Source organism: Bubalus bubalis, chromosome 3, assembly GCF_019923935.1.
Source record: "Bubalus bubalis isolate 160015118507 breed Murrah chromosome 3, NDDB_SH_1, whole genome shotgun sequence".
Classification (NCBI taxonomy): Eukaryota; Metazoa; Chordata; class Mammalia; order Artiodactyla; family Bovidae; genus Bubalus; species Bubalus bubalis.
Window position 1 is genome coordinate 31,378,379 of NC_059159.1, and position 19,656 is coordinate 31,398,034.

The following is a 19,656-nucleotide window of genomic DNA, read 5'->3' on the forward strand; positions in this document are numbered from 1 at the left end:
ATGAAATGTTTAACTTTGGAAACAACCTAAGTAGCCAACAGTAAGGACTTGGCTGAACGCTTCGTGGCGGTTCATATCATAGCATACTACACGGTCATTTAAATTAAGTCAGTGTGTATTTAAGGTCAGGAATTTGCTATTTCTAAGTGCACAAAAGCAGTTCAGAATGGTTTACATACATAATGATCTCATTTCACAAGTGTTACAAAGAATTGCATAAAATAGCCTTGGATGGATAGACTTCAAGATACTACATCTGAATGTAGAAGAATTTGGGGCTTCTCTAAACCAAGTTTTCTACAATGAACCTTTTCAATGTGTACATTAAATTTTTTTTTTTAATTTAGTTTTTAAAAAAGGCCTTGGGGACTTCCCTGACAGTCCAGTGGCTGAGACTCCGTGCTCCCACGGCAGGAGGCCCAGATTTGATCCCTGGTCAGGGAAGTAGCTCCCACATCCCCAAACTAAAGAACCTGAATGCTGCAACTAAGACCCAGTGCAGTCCAAAAAAAAAAAAAAGTCTTTTGAAAAGCTGCTGTTTTTCTCTGGGATCACACCCTGCAACCTGCGGTGGTTTGTTTCCCTGAACTGATAGGAGAGAGATTCCTTCCTGCTCCATCACACAAAGGTGGTGCCAGCACACCTGCAGCATCTCTGCCATGGAGAGCCTCCCTGTGAGTCGCTTCATTTCGAAAGTCCAGTTCTTGGGGACCCTCAGGCTTGTTCGGAGTCAAAGCTTTGTCTGTCTGCCTCTTTTCTCTGTGCTGACCTCTCTGAGGCCTGGTACATCCTCTTGGTGTGCTTAACAGGTCCCTGGACAGAACTATTCACGCATCTAAACATCCCATGTGTCTAAACATTTCCAAAGTGATAAACCAAGCTAATAAACGGTTAAACAAAATATATTCTGTTCTTCTATTTTGATAGAAGAAATATTTGAATTTGAAATACTGCTTAATAACAACAAAACAAAAAACAATGATGCTTAAATCTATTGTTTTTATGTGTCTGAAAGTTTAGGCAAAATACCAGAGGTAACTCGATTTAATTGTTATTCCTCAGTTAGATCTATGGATGGACCAGCGATGTGTGGGTGAGTAATGAATGGAAACACACACACATCACGAGCAATTACATCTTCCGCAGTACAATTCATTTCTCATGCTTCATTTCAGCAAAATACTAATTACATTACCGTCAAGATTTTTATGATAATTTTGTTCTGGTGGCAATAATGACCTAAAGCAGGGGTCGGCAGACATTTTCTGAAAAGGTCAAGATCATAAATAGTTTAGACTCTGCAGGCCATCTGGTCTCTGTCACAAGTATTCGACCTGCCGTCCAAGTTCAGAATCAGCCACAGACTCTCCGTAAGCAAAGGACCTGGCTCTGTGTTCACTATACACTACTGAGACAAATAGCTGGATTTGACCCTCAGGCTGCCTGGTCCCTGTTGCAGCCATGATTTTCTCCTCCGGGGCTGCACAGGTGGCAACCTTGTCAATGGAGTGGATCTGTGGACCCTCACTGATCGCTCTCCCGAACTTAGTTTTGTCCATTTGCCTCACTTCACAATGATACCATGATTTTGGAGATTGATCTCATCTCACCAGAGTGAGATTATTTTGGAAGTTCTCTTGGTGAGACAGAACATAGGTCATTTTTTGTAGCTCAAACCCAGGGAAGCTGATGGCAGGTCCTGATGGCACATTTTAGAAAGAACATCCAGGGAGGCCAGGGCCCCAGACCCTGAAAAATCACAGCTTCACGTTGATTTTTCCTGCTTTGAACTTTAAAGGCAGAGCTTTCTATGGTGTGGCTCAGTGGTAAAGAATCTGCCTGCCAATGGAGGAAACACAGGTTCAATCCCTGGTCTGGAAAGAGCCCACATGCCAAGGAGTAACTAAGCCCATGTGCCGTGACTACTGAACCTGTGCTCGAGAGCCCACACGCCACAACTACTGAGCCCATGTGCTGTGACTACTGAAGTCCGAGCGCCCTAGTGCTCCGCAACAAGAGACGTCGTTGCAGTGAGAAGCCTGCTCACCACAACTAGAGAAAAAGCCCACGCACAGCAATGAAGACCCAGAGCAGCCAAAAATACATACAAATAAATAAATAAACTTTGTAGGCATATTGCTGAGCACCCACTCTGTGCCCAGAACCTAACAAACAGAAATCAAGGAAACCAAAACCAACAACAACAAAAAAATGCATCCTTATCCAAATGTAACAAAGAGGCTTTCTAAAATGTCAAGGTTTTTCTTATCCTGCCCCCACGTGTCTCGGCTGCTCTACTGTCCTTAGATCGTCAATTTCAAGCCACGAAAGCACATTTCTTGTGTTATCTGTAGTGGCACGTATGCGAAGGGCTGATAATTCCAGGCTGATGAGAGGATCTGTCTGCAGCCGCACAGAAGCTGACAGCCCTCAGACCAGTCATTTATAAAAGCCTGTCTGGAGCCAAAATGAGCTGAACTGGGGGTGTGCATGGCTCTGGCCATGGCTGGGCCCTGGCTGTGGCTGCAGAGCTAGGAGAGCTGCCCCCACCCTCAGCCCCGGCCCTGCCCGCCCCATGAGGAATTCCATGTCTCCTCTGGATGGTTGATCTTGGAACATGGTTCATGGTTAAAAGTACCAGATAGGATGAAGAACAGCCCTTCCTTTCATCGAGGCTCGTGTTTAATGCATCATTCCTGCCTCAAAAGGACCACAAGGGAATTTCCTCTGCAGGGATGAACTTTATTGTTTAGGGAGTTGAAACCTCAGCATGGTCAAACCCAGAGCTCGCTGTCTTTCTAGAATTTGAGAAGAATTTTGAATCATGGAGACAACAGTGAACCAGGGCTCAGGTGAGCAGGGTCTAAGCCAAGCCTTGGGTCCATCTAGCTTTGAGTTTTTTCAAAGGTTCCTGCCTCTGTGAAATCTCGAGGCTGGGTCGGGGGTTGCTTTGAGACTCCCTCCAGTTATCCCTCAGTGATGCTGCCCCCACAAGAGTGCAGTCTACCTACTTCCTTTTCTCCAGCTCTTTTTTTGTTTGTTTGTTTTTACTGTATATTGGAATATGGTTGGGGGCTTCCCTGGTGATTCAAGAGGTAAAGAATCCGCCTACAATGCAGGAGACGCAGGAGACCCGGGTTCAATCCCTGGATGAGGAAGATCCCCTGGAGGAGGGCATGGCAGCCCACTCTAGTATTCTTGCCTGGAGAATCCCATGGACAGAGGAGCCTGGTGGGCTACAGTCCAGAGGGTCCCAAAGAGTCGGACACAACTGAAGCAAGTTAGTATGCTTCAGGGCTAAGATAGACAAATGCATGTGTATATATCTAAAAGTCTGTATTGATGTATAGTTGATTCACAATGTTGTACTAATTTCTGCTATCCAGCAGAGTGACTCAGTTATACATACATGTATTCTTTTCCATTATGGTTTATCATGGGGCACTGAATACAGTCCCTGTGCTGTACAGCAGGACCTTGCTGTCCATCCATTTGGAGAAATTGTATTTTGACTCTCTTCTTGCAGGCATGTTCCCCCTGGGTTATAGTCCAAAGGGTTGCAAAGAGTTGGACATGACTGATGCAACTGAGCACGCACTCTGAGTATAGCTGATTTACAATATTGTGTTCATTTCAGGTGTACAACAAAATGACTCATATACATATATCTATTCATTTTCAAATTCTTTTCCCATGTAGGTTATTACAGAATATTGAGTATAGTTCCCTGTGCGCGACAGTAGGTCCTTGCTGATTATCTATTTTATATATAGTAGGCGTTGTATGTTACTCCCAAACACCTAATTTATCCCTCTTCCCCCAACCTTTCCCCTTTAGCAGCCATAAGTTTGTTTTCTATGTCTGTGAGTATGCTTCTGTTTATAAATAAGTTCATCATTTTTTTAGAGTCCACGTATAAGTGATATCAAATTGTATTTGTCTTTATCTGACTTTCTTCAGCTTATTCTTGATCTCTCTGTCTTTCTGTAATCTGTCTTTCTCTCACACACACAAACTTCTAAGAGTCTATAAATATTATTTAGGCTCTAGATCCTAATTTAATTTCAGTTTATCTCTGTTTTCTATCAGCTCAGTTCAGTTCAGTTGCTCAGTCGTGTCCAACTCTTTGTGACCCCATGGACTGCAGCACACCAGGCTTCCCTGTCCATCACCAACTCCCAGAGCTTGCTCAAACTCATGTCCATCGAGTCAGTGATGCCATCCAACCATCTCATCCTCTGTCACTCTTTCTCCTCCCACCTTCAATCTTTCCCAGCATCAGGGTCTTTTCCAGTGAGTCAGTTCTTTTCAATAACTCCAACTCCAATACTGTTTTCTAGTGTTATTTTTTATAACTAGATTTAGAAACATGAAGACATTTCTGTTTTTCAGTCACTAAATCGTGTCCAACTCCTTGTGACCCCATGGACTACAGCATGCCAGGCTTCCCTTCCTTCACTGTCTCCCTTAGTGTTGAAACCTGTGACCTGGACAGAATAATGATCATCTCTCCCTAGCTTGATGCATAAAGAAACACCAGATGTCCAGAGATAGATCCACTGTGGACAGATGGAAAGTCCCTATCTTTTCCCAGGTCCTCTCTTAGACTCTGGTTGTCTTTATAGATTCTACCACTATTATTAGGTGGTCTGTTAAGTCTAGCTTTTAATGGGGTTAGGGCTTTCTTTCTGGGTATTCTTTGATATTTTGAGAGGACTTTGGGAGAGGTACCTCAGTTCCCAAGAGCCAGACACCGTTTTAAAACAGTTTGGGGGACTTCCCTGTTGTCCAGTGGTTAAGACTTCATCTTCCAATGCAGGAGTGTGAGTTCGATCCCTGGTCTGCTAGCTGAGGTCCCACATGCCTCGCGGCCAAAAAACCAAAACGTAAAACAGGAGCAATGTTGTAACATTCAATAAAGACATTAAAAATGGATCACATTAAAAAAAAAAACCTTTAAAAAGAAATAAAAATAAAACAGAGTTTGGGATGCTGTAAACGAGGTTAGAAAGGATATTTTCAATCTTATGAACACGTGAGTTTCCCAATGAAGTAAACTTAGAAGGAGAAAATAAGGGGGTGGAGCAATGAGCCTTGTAAGATACTGGTCTATTTTTGTATTTCCTAAGAGTCCATAGATGAGAAAAATTATAGAATTGCTTGGGAAACTCTGAGATCCCACACAGACATCAAGGATTATGGACTGAATTTATGATCCCAGATAACCCTTGCCTCTTCCCCTTCAGGACTGCCCTTCTCCATGACCTGGATCCAGATGTATTTTCTGCCCTTTCATGAGGCTCCCCCACATTATCAACCAAGAATCCTTGACTTCGTTCTCCTCCCCTGCAGTGCCAAGGAACATTGTGTTGCTTTCTTGAAATAAGCTAGTTTCCTTTGTCCATAAGCCCGTGGAGAATGAGAACTATCTCTTTCTGTCTCTTTACTTGACTGTTCAGATGTTTAGAAGGAATACTGGCTTTCAGGGCACTGGGAAATGTATCTGCCTTTAAGTCTGATGCTTGGCTATCTTGACGACAGTTTGCTTATCAGATTTGCACATCGAGATTCGGTCAGTGTGGGAGCCGGTTCCAAAACCATACATCTTCCTTTCCTACAGAAGCCAACTCAAAAAAATCAGCAAAAGGGAGTTTTCTTTCCAGCTTCAGAAGGCACGTTTGGAGTGGAGGTCCCACATAACGCCAGCGGGAAAAGAAATATTGCCATAGCTGCCCTTGGCCCAGGGGACGCAGGCCCGGCGGCACGGGGGTTACCCTGCTTCCTCTGCTCCCGGCTCACGCCATCGGGGCCCCCCCTGGGAACCACCTTCATTCCATGGCCATGAAAAGAGCATGTTTTCCCTAGAATTTCCTGCTGCCGGAGGTTTCCAGAAACAGACACACAGTTCTGTTTGGCTGCAGAGACTAAAAGAGAAAAAAAAAATGTATGTGTACATGGGCCAGATTTATTTATTTCTCAAGGTAAATTACCTTTGCCTTACAACTCAGGTCCTTCCCCTACAGAAGAAAGCCTTTGAAAAACAGGCAGTGTCTGCGACCTGTTTGCAAGATTCCAGACAGAATGATTCACGCTCTTGAGGTGGACAGGGAAGCAGCGCCTATAATATTCCCTCATTGTGACAGAAGGTCAGCGATGGATCTGCCATCTGCCAACAGACCCCTGCCCAGGTCCAGGAAGGTGGAAGGAGCGTGTGCTTTGGGGCAGAATGGACCTAGATTTTCATTCTGTCCCTTTCACTCATTACTGTCTGTCTTTGGACAACTCGTGTTACCTCTCTGAGCCCATTTCCTCCTCTGAGAAATTACGCCAGTAATTCTAGCTTTTCACTGTTGTGAGATGTAGGAAAGAATGTATCAGATCTCGGTCTATGGTAAATGCTAAGTATGGGTTCCTTTGCTTCTGTCTTCATCATGTTCTTCCTAAGACACTTGGAATTGAATTCGTGACTGTCCTGTGCCTGTTATTGGTCTGTTATTGGTAATTCCTGACTGTCCTTTTCTGTAGATTTCACTTTCTAGCAGTGACATCTTGTTTTGATGTTTTGGCCACAGAGGATGAGTGGTGCAGAGATGGGTCTCCTTCGGGACTTCCCTGGTTCCCAGGGTTTGGTCCCTGGTCAGGGAACTAAGATTCCACATGCTGCATGGTACGGCCTTAAAAAAAAAAAAAAAGGAAAAAGCAGATACAGAGTTGGGTCTCCTTTGTCCCTGCCTTCCTGAAGGCAGCAAGATTACTCAGCTGGTGGATGGACTAGTTGGTCTTTCTGCTGCCTCCAGGCACCAGGGAGATGCCAAGACAGCCTTCATCTGAACCAGCCTCAACACTTTGCCTTGGTGTCTGTTACTGGAGCTGCATTCTTTTCAACCTCATTGATTCTTAAATCAATTCTGTTGGTGCCAAGTTGCCCTGCTTAATAATCTGCAAAAATCTTTTTATTTGATTGGTAGTCACACATCAGAAGAGATCAGCAAGTGTGAGGCTAGGCGGAACTTTCAACCTAACAGGTTACTAATGAGTTAAAGCCCTGAACATATATGGAACCTTAGAGCTGGGGTGGCCTCTGAGACATGGGAGACAGTGGTCGTATTTTGCTGATGAAGAAACCAAGGCTGAGAGAACTTAAGTGACCCACTTAAGGTCACATAGCTTTTAACATCAGAATCCAAGCTGAATCCACACTTCTATTCCCAGTTTTGAGTTTCCTATGAAACTCCATTTTCTTCATGGAGAGGTATGATCCATCTGAGCCATGTTTTAGGATAAAAGCAATCATGTGTTGTCTTTTGTCTCCATTAGCATTCTTAGGCAGAAATCTTTTTTTTCTCCTCATGTGAAAGATTCTTTAGTATCTTCTATTTATTCATCATATAAATTAAGTGATGTATTTCTTCCATTAGTTATTTTTTAAAGAAAAATAAGGAGTGTAGCAATGGTCTTATTTTTTTTAACTTTTTTTTGGTATAGCCAATTAACAAACAATATTGTGACAGTTTCAAGTGACCCTCAAAGGGACTCAGCCATCCATACACATGCATTCTCCCCCAATCCCTCCCATCCAGGAGGCCACATAACATTGAGCAGAGTTTCTTTTGCTATGCAGTACAACTGCATTTTTGTTTTGCAATCTGTTTGGGGGGCTTTTTTAAAGTAAAGTTTTTATCATTTTCCACCTGTAAAACTTTGGGATCTTCTTTGAAAACGTTTCCTCTGTTCACTCCATAAATCAGTTGTGTGGCCCCCTGTGTCCGCCTCCCATCAGTATTCCTCCCTTTCTCACCACCTTTTTCTTCCTCACTATCAGCCCCTAACCCAGGTCTTCAGCTCCTCAAGCTGGGATCACACTGGAAGAGCCTCCCCAGATATATCTAACTATCTGCAGGGCTTTTCTGATCCATCCTGACTTGTATGCTGACTCAGATTTAATCTCTTACTGACGTTAATCACACCCTCCCCTTTTCAGTCTAATTTCACGCAGCTCCTCTGTTTCAAACAGACAAATTCCTTCATCTGTCTTCAATTTGGGCCTTTCAGCCTCTTCACAGCCACCCTATGGGGTAACTTTCTCACGTTATCGGGGTCTGCATCCATCAAACTGGCTCCATCCAAGCCATCTTCTGCATGTCCTTTTCCCATCGCTCTTGTCTGCTGACTTTTCTCTCATCCTGTGCGACAGGGATAACCTGGCCACAGGCACTGGGAGGACCATCCATCACCTCCCATAGACAACCATGGTAGCTTGGACCTGCTGCTTTTCCTGCCTAAATCTCAGCTTCTTCCTCTGAAAAGCTGGGAGCATAATGTCTAGCTTATCTTACAGGAGAAAACCATTGATAAATGTTTTGCAAGCATACCACATTCTTCAGCTATCTCTGTGCTTGTGTCCACACAGTAGAGACACATCCTCCATGACACTGTGAACTCCGAGAGGCGCTTATAAGTGCTGGGAGAATCTCATTTGGGACAGAGGCCAGGCAGCTCCTGTTGTGATAACTTACCCGGGGTGAGGGGCAAGGGGTCCCTGGGAGGACCACTGGTTCCTAGAGATGGGAGCTCAAACCTTGTCCCTTTATTTACTAAACTTCCACAAATTGGAGATGTAGTTGCTTTAGCAAATGCCCTTTTTTATAAGTTATTTACCTATTTTTGGCTGTGCTGGGCCTTCACTGCTGCACGGGCTTTTCTCTAGTTGCAGCGAGCAGGGGCTACTCTCTAGTTGCAATGCGTGGACTTCTCATTGCAGTGGCTTCTCTTATTGTGGAGCACCGGCTCCAGGGAACAGGCCGCAGTAGTTGTGGTGCAACGAGCTTCGCTTCTCTGTGGCATGAGGGATCTTCCCGGGCCAGGGACTGAACCCTTGTCATCTGCATTTGCAGGCAGATTCTTTACCACTGAGCCACCAAGGAAGTCTCGCACATGCCCTTCTTGATATCCATGTGTTCCTTGGAGAATTGTAGAAAATTGGTCCATTTATTTTTATATGTGCTATAAGTTTTTATTGAAGTATAACACCGTTCAGGAAAGGACTCAGATCCTAGGATCTGACTCAGTGAGGTTTCACAGGGTGGATACACTCATGTCACCAGCACCCAGATCCTGCACTGGGATATTCCTGACGTTCCAGAAGCCCCTGTGGCCTCTTTCAGTCACTAATCCTGCCCCCACCAAAGGCAACAGCTGAGCTGACATCTAACACTAGAGGTGGGTTTTGCCAGTTTTTGAGCTTTTTATAGGAGAAATCATCTAGTGTATACGTTTTTGTAACTGGCTGGCTAATTCATTTCTGTTGATACAATTTGATGTCTTTGTCTTCTGGGTGAGTTCTTTTTCTAAAGAAATCAGGATAAAATAGACTTAACATTTGCCATCTTAGCCATTTTTAACTGACCATTTTAACTGACCATTTCCCAGGTCAGTAGCAGTAAGTACATTTACATTGCTAAGTGATCACTCTCCTAAACTATTTTCATCTTGCAAAACTAAAATCGCCATCAAATACAAACTCCCCCTCCCCAGCCCCCAGCCCTGGCAATCACTATTCTACTTTGTCTCTGTGAATTCAGCTCCTCTAGGGACCTCATACAAGTGGGATCACAGTCTGTATCCTTCTGAGCCTGGCTTATTTCACTCAGCATACAGGCCTCAGGGCCCATCCATGCTGCAGCGGGTGTCAGAATTCTGTTCCCTTTTATTTATTTTTTTTATTTTATTTATTTTTATTTATTTATTTTTTAAATTTTATTTTATTTTTTAAACTTTACATAATTGTATTAGTTTTGCCAAATATCAAAATGAATCCGCCACAGGTATACATGTGTTCCCCATCCTGAACCCTCCTCCCGCCTCCCTCCCCACACCATCCCTCTGGGTCGTCCCAGTGCACCAGCCCCAAGGATCCAGTATTGTGCATCGAACCTGGACTGGCAACTCGTTTCATACATGATATTTTACATGTTTCCTGAGGAAACCAGAAGGGAAAGAGACACGTGTACCCCAATGTGCATCGCAGCACTGTTTATAATAGCCAGGACATGGAAGCAACCTAGATGTCCATCAGCAGATGAATGGATAAGAAAGCTGTGGTAAATATACACAATGGAGTATTACTCAGCCGTTAAAAAGAATACATTTGAATCAGTTCTAATGAGGTGGATGAAACTGGAGCCTATTATACAGAGTGAAGTAAGCCAGAAAGAAAAACACCAATACAGTATTCTGTTCCCTTTTAAAGGCTGTGTAATACTCCACAGTATGGCTAGATCATGTTTTGTCTGCCCACTCAGCCTTCTGTGGACACTTGCGTTGCGTCTACTCTTTGGCTATGGTGAATTCTTTTTTTCTCTGGGGACAAAGACCAAAAATGTGCCACACACCTGGTAATAATCCTTCATTTGCTTGTGAAACTCCTTCTTCTTGTGAAACTCCTTCTTCTTGTGAAACTCCTTCTTCTTGTGAAACTCCTTCTTCTCCTTGACATCTTCAGGAGAAAACAAATAAGCATCTCTAATTTTTCTTTATAATTCTAGTTTCTACCCTTTTATCCTACCCATGTCTACTATAAAATGTCTCCAAATTATTTTCACTCCTGCAAAGTGAGTGGAACAGCCAATCCTGTTTGCCTGGAAACTAAGGCGTCCTAGGACCCACCCTGTTCATTGTTCACTGGAATTTCTCACCCTGCACCCCAGCTTGTCTGGTCCTTAGACAACCCCACAAGTCTTCTCATTGCACTCACCTCTCTGCTCCCCTCACTTGCCCAGTGTTTCCAAGAAGCTCTCATCGTGCTCGGGTGGCCCTTCCAATGTGTGTCCCAGGCTGAGCCCTTATACAGAACAGTCATAGTACATGCTTCACTCGGGTAAGGAAGGGAGATGTCTAAATTCGCCTAAACACTTTGAAATACTATATTCCAACATATATGTGCACTTTGTTTTGTGTGATAAAGGAGCTCTTTTCTGAGCATTAAAATTCAAGTTGGAATAAGAAAACGAATCTAAGAATTTAAAAGGGAGATGGCTATTTAAAGAAGTCTGAGATGAGTCGTGACTGCAGCCATGAAATTAAAAGACGCTTACTCCTTGGAAGAAAAGTTATGACCAACCTAGATAGCATATTGAAAAGCAGAGACATTACTTTGCCAACAAAGGTCCATCTAGTCAAGACTATGGTTTTTCCAGTGGTCATGTATAGATGTGAGAGTTGGACTGTGAGGAAAGCTGAGCGCGGAAGAATTGATGCTTTTGAACTGTGGTGTTGGAGAAGACTCTTGAGAGTCCCTTGGACCGCAAGGAGATCCAACCAGTCCATTCTGAAGGAGATCAGCCCTGGGATTTCTTCAGAAGGAATGATGCTAAGGCTAAAACTCCAGTACTTTGGCCACCTCATGCGAAGAGTTGACTCACTGGAAAAGACTCTGATGCTGGGAGGGATTGGGGGCAGGAGGAGAAGGGGACGACAGAGGATGAAATGGCTGGATGGCATCACTGACTCGATGGATGTGAGTCTGAGTGAACTCCGGGAGTTGGTGATGGACAGGGAGGCCTGGCGTGCTGTGATTCATGGGGTCGCAAAGAGTCGGACACAACTGAGCGACTGAACTGAACTGAGATGAGTCCTTTTACAAAGCAACAATTCTCTGCAATATAAGCCTCATCAAGGATTTACTTGCACTTGCATTTCTTCCTTTATGAAGAAAGTAGGTAGCAGTCAGCCCCTAGTTCACTTGGACTCCCCATCCCATCCACTTTCCTCATCCTGAAGATGACAGTAATTAATGTGTTTTTCCTCTGAAATCCTATTTTAACTGTTTCCTCTTCAAACTCCTCCTACTTTGGATAGCTCTTTTTCCTACCCTATCAAGATAATTTAAAATAGCATTTCTTTTTTTCAGGGATATGGGTAATATTACCTCTGGGCTGGCACAATCTATGACTTTAATCTCTGCTGACAGGCCGCTGGGGAGTCTACTTCTCCCCAGGGCCGGAGGGCAGGAAGACTGAGATTGCCCACCAGCAGCTCCCATCTGAAGGGTGTTATCTCTATCCTACTGGCAAAATACGAGGTCGAGTGGTTAAAAGTCAGAGATGATAGGAAAGGAGGCAAGAATGCTGACTCTTTAAAAAAAATCTTGGAATACTCCTCATCATTTCAGTGGTGTCTGATGTGTGCTTTTTTACAGTCCAGAACTTTTTCACACATTTGATCCAATTTTCTTCCCTGAGATAGTCCAACAGTTTCTGTATAGATCTCCTGGCTCATCTTATAAAAGTGTAACTTAGCTTCCAAAGTAGTTTGGTCTAGCCGACTTCTCAGTTCCATGAAGGGGATATATATATATGTGTGTGTGTGTGTGTGTGTGTGTGCTGTTGTTGTTGTTGTTTAGTTGTTAAGTCCTGTCCAACTCTTTTGTGACCCTATGGACTGTACCCCTCCATTCTCTTCTGTCCATGGGCTTTCCCAGGCGAGAATACTGGAGTGGGTTGCCCTTCCCCTCTCCAGGGGATCTTCCTGACCCAGGGGTTGAACCCAAGTCTCCTGCATTACAGGCAGATTCTTTACTGCTGACTCTTGAGGGAAGCCCATACATGTGTGTATATATGTAACGAATCCACAGATTTTGTCACTGTGAATATGTATGCATACACACGTATACAGTGACAAAATCTGGATTTTGTGTGGCCTCAGCATTACACAGGCAGTCGACTGTCTGTGTCTCCCTTGTGTCAACACAGACCTCCCTGGTCTTTGCTTTTTCTTACCCAGACCTTCAGCTATGTCTAAGAAATGGGGGATGGGGGCACAGTTAAAAGTTCTGAAAAAGGAATTGCAGATTTCTTAAATCAACAAGGAAAAAAGCAAGAGGAATCAGATATCTATCATTTCTCCTCCAAAAGAAAATTAAAGATAAGCTGACTAAAATATCAAAGAAAGCAAATTGTGAGGAGATCTGTATCATTAAACTAAGCCAGCATCAGTGGCTTATTGCCACGAATGTTGAAGAATTTGTGCCAGGTATAAATGCACATGGCAACAGATTGTTTGTGAAGCAATTGACATGATGTCTGAGACAAACATCAAAGTAATTCATTTAGGGTGATGGGGGAGTTGACATAGAGGGTTAGGAAGGAAATGAAATTGGCAGTCAGTTGCTTTTTGAAGTTGGATGTAAGTTACGTGAGATGTATGTTATGGTACTCTCTACTTTGGGGTATATTTGAAATTTTTCATAATATACAATTAGCAAATACACAGGAGGAATAAAATTATAGGAAATCAAACAAAAGCAGACACATGTAACACACAGTGCATTTTTTACTACAAAGGTGAAATAGAAATTAATAATTATGAATGAAACCAGCAAGTCAACCATCAGAATTTTTTTTTTTTTAACCATCAGAATTTAATAAAAGTAAAATCAATCCTAATGCCTGGACCAAAAAGAAAAAGTATCAAGTGCAATTACTAAATATTTGTGAAATTATGCAAATGACCAACAGTACCTGTTGAAGTTTGGGGAATTTGACCAAGTCTGTACTTAAAGGGAAAACAATAACTTCAAAATGTTTTTATTACTTGAGATGAGAGAAATTATAATAAATGAACTAAACATTCAGTTAATTAAATTGGAAGAGCAAAGCATGAATAGAAAAAGAATAAATGTTATTAAAAAAGTAAAATGCAAATAAGTAAATTTGAAAAGTCATCTACCAAACTAGAAAGAAAGGCAGGAAAAAAACTCCACAAAATTATAGTTGAGATAGGGCATAAAACTTCAACTACTCAACTGGGTGATTTTTAGAAAAATATTAACTGACAAAATTCACTGAAGATGAAGCAGATCATTATAAAAAAAACAATAACCACAGGAGAAACTGTAAATGTATTTGAAGATTCTAGTCCCTTTCTTATCCTCAACCCCTAAAAGCACCAGTATTAGATGACTTGGGGCTTCCCAGGTGGCGCTAGTGGAAAAGAACCTGCCTGCCAGTGCATGAGACACAAGACTTGGGTTCAATCCCTGGGTTAGGAAGATCCCAGGGATCCAGGATTCTTGCCTGGAAAATCCCCTGGACAGAGGAGCCTGGTGGGCTACAGTCCATGGGGTCACAAAAGAGCTGGACATGACTTAGTCACTAAACAACTACATACAGATACATATTTCAAATCTATGATAAATAGTGGCTTTAATGGCAGTACACTTTTGGAAAAATACATAGGTTTTATTTCACCTGCTTGTACTTTTGGACTGGCTCTGAAAGCCATCCTTTCTCATGCTTGAACTAGGTAGCAATCTCTCCAACAGGACTCCAACAGGAATTTTTTTTTCCCCCCACATGACAAGTGATTCTAACATTTGTCAGGAAGAATAAACAGACAAGAATCATCAAGAATATTTTGAACAACAGAGTCAGAATTTACTTTGATGTACATGAAAATATATTACCATAACACGATAGTAACTTAACATGACAGTTGGGCCAACAGAGAGAGGGACCACAATATTTAAACTATTGTAATGGTGGCATTTCAAATTATTAGATGATAAAAGATGAATTATTTGATGTCTTGTTTGTTATAGGAAAGTTCAGGAATTATAAAGAGAAATATTTTGTGTGCTACACAATGATATTATGTTGATTATAATTTATTTGTTTACAAGAAAGCCACAAAAAGGGCTCAGGGTATTTTAACACCATCTCACTGCTGTATAATTGTGTTTATTACAATATTCTAATTCACCTAAAAGAATTTGATCAAGGTTATTTTCTTACCGCCTTGTGGGTTGATGATTATAAAAAAATTACATTGCACTTATTTTGTGCCAGGCACTTTTGTAAGCTATCAAGGTATATTAATACCTTTAATATTATACAACATCACAACAACCATAGGAGGTCAAAATAGTATTATTATTTCCCATAAAGTACATCCGTGAGCAACTAGGGGTGCAGAGTGTCTGTGCAGCTTCTCCGAGGTCACAGTCACATACCTAGTAAGGGGAGCGATTGGTACCTCAACTCAGGCCACCTGGCTGGGTGCATAAGACTTTTGCTCTCCTAGAAAGAAGCTCACAGAGTCCATTAGGGGAAGGCACTCAGGCTCCTGGCTCTAATGTGCCTTTCTGCTCCACTCAGGGACCTGAGATTCTCATGTCAGATGTTCAGGGCCCTCTAAAAGCTGGATACGGCAGAAAATAAGGGAGAGGTGACACCAGGAGAGGATCTCAGAGAATGCCGAATCCTACTCCTTCTCCTCTAAACTAAGGTGCCTTCACATCTTAGGTGGATAGAGAATATCTCATCTCCAAGCTTCAGAGGGACGTTCCTGTATCTCTCAGCTCTGAAATACGGCTTGCATTTTTTCATGTTTCTACAACTGTAATTAGATGGTGCCAGGATTAAAAGTGTTGACATTGCAGCCTGATGCTCTGTGATGACCTAGAGGGGTGGGATGGGGGGACGGGTGCGATGAAGGGGCGGGTGGGAGGGAGGGGGTATGTGTATACCTATAGCTGATTCACGTTGTTGTACACTAGGAATTTACACAACATTGTATAGCAATTAACCTCCCATTAACAATCAATATTTTAAAAGTGTTGACTTGGAGACGTGTGGCCAAAGAGCTGTGACCTCTGACCCGCCCTGGTCTGTTTGCTCTGCGCAGGGACCTGATGCCGAGGACCCTGGACGGCCAGATCACCATGGAGAAGACTCCCAGCTACTTCGTGACGCGCGAGGCGCCCGCGCGCATCTCGGCCATGTCCAAGGACACCAAGCTCCTGGTGGTGGTGCGGGACCCGGTGACCCGGGCCGTGTCGGACTACACGCAGACGCTCTCCAAGCGGCCCGACATCCCCAGCTTCGAGAGCCTGGCCTTCCGGAACCGCTCGGCGGGCCTGGTGGACCGCTCATGGAGCGCCATCCAGATCGGCCTGTACGCCGAGCACCTGGAGCGCTGGCTGCGCCACTTCCCCGCCCGCCAGATGCTCTTCGTGAGCGGCGAGCGCCTGGTGCGCGACCCGGCCGGCGAGCTGGGCCGCGTGCAGGACTTCCTGGGCCTCAAGCGCATCATCTCAGACAAGCACTTCTACTTCAACCAGACCAAGGGCTTCCCCTGCCTCAAGAAGGCGGAGGGCAGCGGCCGCCCCCACTGCCTGGGCAAGACCAAGGGCAGACCCCACCCCGAGATCGACGCGCAGGTGCTGCGGCAGCTGCGGGATTTCTACCGGCCCTTCAACCGCAAGTTCTACCAGATGACGGGCCACGACTTCGGCTGGGACGGATGAACTTATAATTTAAAAAGAAAAAAGAAAATATCAGAAGATAATATATTTTTTTACCAATCGGTAGAGAAGAAGCAGTTTAATATTTGCGCTGCCGATATTTGTTTCAGTATTTTTTTTTCATGAATGTTAAAGAGATTGTTCTCCTCTCCACCCTCACTGGCATGAACAACCAACCGCAAAGGTTTCAAGAAAAAAAAAAAAAGAAATCTGCACGAATCTCCATTTTCCATCTTTATTTTATGTTTTGCGTTCACCGTTATGAAGTATGAGTGTCAGTTACCATTAAAACTTTGAAGAAATCCCTGAGAGTATAGCTCACTCTCTTTTTTAACACAGCCCAGATAAAATTGATATCTCTCCTGATGTTTTTCTCCCTTTACTTTTGTTCTTGTGCCACTTTTTCTTAAACCTTTTCCCGATTAATAATTCTGTACGGTTACCCATCACTTCTCGGATATCACAGTGTTTTCAACTACATCTTTCTTGATCCTTATACTCAGCTGTGATTTAACAACAGAACAGGAAGGCTATTATCCCCATTTTACAGATAAAGAAATTGAGTATCAGGGAGGTTAAGTGATGTATCTTACCGCCAGATGGTGGACCTTTGACAAAACTCCATCTTCCACTTATTCCCTGCTTTGTGCCACTCTTCCCAGGGAGAATGGGAAAGGCACAGACAGCCTTTAGAAATGTTTGGCTAGTTTGGGGAGGGTTTCCTGTTGCTTTTGAGTTCTAGGCAAGGCTTATGGCGCTCAAACATCTTACACAGTTGTGCTCAAGGAAACTACTCTGTCCTGGACACAATGACTTTTAAGAGGCAGTCTTGGCTTGCTAAAGCACCCCAAGAGGTGGAAATCCCGACTGAATTGAAGTGAGGGGAATTACTGGATTGTTGCATGGAGAACAAGGTGGCTACTCACACTAGGAGCAGGACAAGCTGTGGTAGGGGCAGAATTTACCTATTCTTGTTTTGATTACCTTATTTTTTTTTTCTTAAAAACCCACTTCAGTAAGAGTTTGCAAATATCAACCTCAGTTTTTAATCTCTTTTTTAACAAAGTCTGCCTCTGTTTATAACATCTTATTTCTAACCTTGGCGCTAGTACTAAAAAAAAAAAAAATCATCTTATTTACAAGGCCCTCAGTTTTTTATGGGTGGAGGGAGGGCTGTCACTTTGTCCACTTTATTTTTTCCCATTTCCTCTTTATACCAATTATAATATAATATTCATTAATATTTGGAAAATACTCTAAGAACTGCAGATATGGGTAAAACAGTGATTTTTTTTTTTCTATTCTCCCATCTGTTTCTGCCTGTTCCCCATTTAAATAGCTCAAATAAATCAATAGTTTATTAAGAGTGTTCCTTTCCTCTCTGAGTGGGCATTAACCAGATTAGCATTAATGGGAATTAAATTGGTTTAGAGAAGAGCACATATGCACAAACTATATAAAACATTTATAATTAGTCTGTCAGCAACATTTTATTACAGGTTTAAACCCAAGAGGAAAATGTCTCCAATCTCATGGAAGTTTTCCATGTCTGCTAAAACATAAAGGACCAGACACTCCAGTATTCTAAAACAGTATTCTTTTTTCTTCTCAGTTTTGTCAATCAAAAGAACGTAACGTTGTTTTAAAATATGAAGTTTTATTGTGCATTTGACAGAGATGCTATTATTGAGTGAATTATGTATTTCTTGAGAAGTCTAACACGGGATTAAAATGAAGGAAAAAAAAAAACAAGTTTCTAGGTATCCTATTCTTGCTTTAAATCTCTGGATTTATTTATTAATTCTCTTTTATGGGGGTTAAGTAGACCCCAAATCCAGGTCCCCTTTCCCAGCTGATCTCCTTCCCTTCTGCACCCTCAACTTCCTGACGCTACAGCCTGGTTTTTTTTCCTACTTGAATCATCACTACCAGCAACAAGAAATGCATTTTACACTCTTTTCATCTTTTCTCTTATGTCTGTGCTTCTGATTCTCTCATAAGCATTTGCTTGGCCTCACCCAAAGGTGGCTCGCACAAGGAAACAAGCACATCTAACAATTGTATTCAGCAGCCTTCATCTTTTTGTGTTAAGAAATAATAAAAGAACAGAATTGAGTGCAAAGAACTTCTTTTTGCATGTAGATTTTTTTTTGTTTGTTTTCTCGTGTGACTTTTTAAATGGATGACTACAGAGCATTCCAGGAAAACCTTCTAAGATTTCATAAGAATGGTAGAAGTTCTTTATCCTAACCAAGTGTATGAATATCTCAGGTCAGTGTACCCCAGAATAGGAATTTTCCATTTCTGCCTTTATGTGATATTTCCCCTTGCTGTGTGTGGACTTGGACTCAGATTTCTTTTGTCCATTTGGCTACATCACATAAGAAATAGGCTGTGCTCTTGATTTGAGCCTCTTAGTCACCCTTCCTCCAAGCTGTCTGCTCCACAATCATGTCCACTGACCTCCTGCTCTCCTCTCAGATGTAGAGAACAACCAGAGGTCTGTAGCGTCATTCTGAATCATTTGCTTTTGAGGCCATGCCTACAGTGTATAAATTCTTCTGATTAGTAAGAAATTCTAAGAGAAATAAATTTTAGTCTATTGACTAGAGATCAATAAGCTTCTAGAGAATGGATATTTATTATTCCTGGAGTATTAATCCCACTCCAATTATCTTATTTTCAAAGATCCTCAAAGTTAGAGTAAACCGTGACAGTGATCAGGATTAAATCCCCATTTGGCACTTGAATCCTTTCTTCTGCTGGTTGTGCAGGGGTTTAAAACACTGATGTGTCTATCAATTAACTTGATTTTTGCAGTTGTAAAGAGGATAAGTGAAAGTGAAGTTGCTCAGTCGTGTCTGACTCTTAACGACCTCATGGACTACAGCCTACCAGGCTCCTCCGTCCATGGAATTTTCCAGGCGAGCGTATTGGAGTGGGTTGCCATTTCCTTCTCCAGGGAATCTTCCCGACCCAGGGATTGAACCCAGGTCTCCCGCATTGCAGGCAGATACTTTACCATCTGAACCACTAGGAAAGCTGGCTGGTAAAGAGGATACGTTTCTTCCAAACACTTCCATCCTGTCAGCTGAGACCTGTCAAATCTGATACCTATGAAGATAAGCAGCATTTAATATGTGAATAAATAAAATCTGCCTGTAAAGCAATAATATAATAGTTTATATGAATGTAGCAGATTACCCTTAAAGGCATCTTTTCTCCTTAAATCAACACCTATTTCCACTCACATTCAGTCACTGTACAGATGAGAAAACTAAGTTTGAAGACAGTGGTTCTCAAAAAACAGCAATTTTTCATCCCAAGTGATGTCTGGAGATATTTCGGGGTTCTAA

General features: G+C 42.6%; 1 protein-coding gene across 1 annotated transcript in view; it reads left to right on the forward strand.

Annotated features, from left to right (window-relative positions):
- Positions 1-18,425, forward strand: part of HS3ST3A1 (heparan sulfate-glucosamine 3-sulfotransferase 3A1) — an 86,644-nt gene extending 68,219 nt beyond the window's left edge. Inside the window, exon 2 of the mRNA XM_006043356.4 lies at positions 15,682-18,425. Within this exon, the coding sequence (XP_006043418.2) occupies positions 15,682-16,303 (622 nt within the window). The 3' untranslated portion in view covers positions 16,304-18,425. The remainder of the gene's footprint in view (positions 1-15,681) is intronic.
- The last annotated feature ends 1,231 nt before the right edge of the window (positions 18,426-19,656 follow it).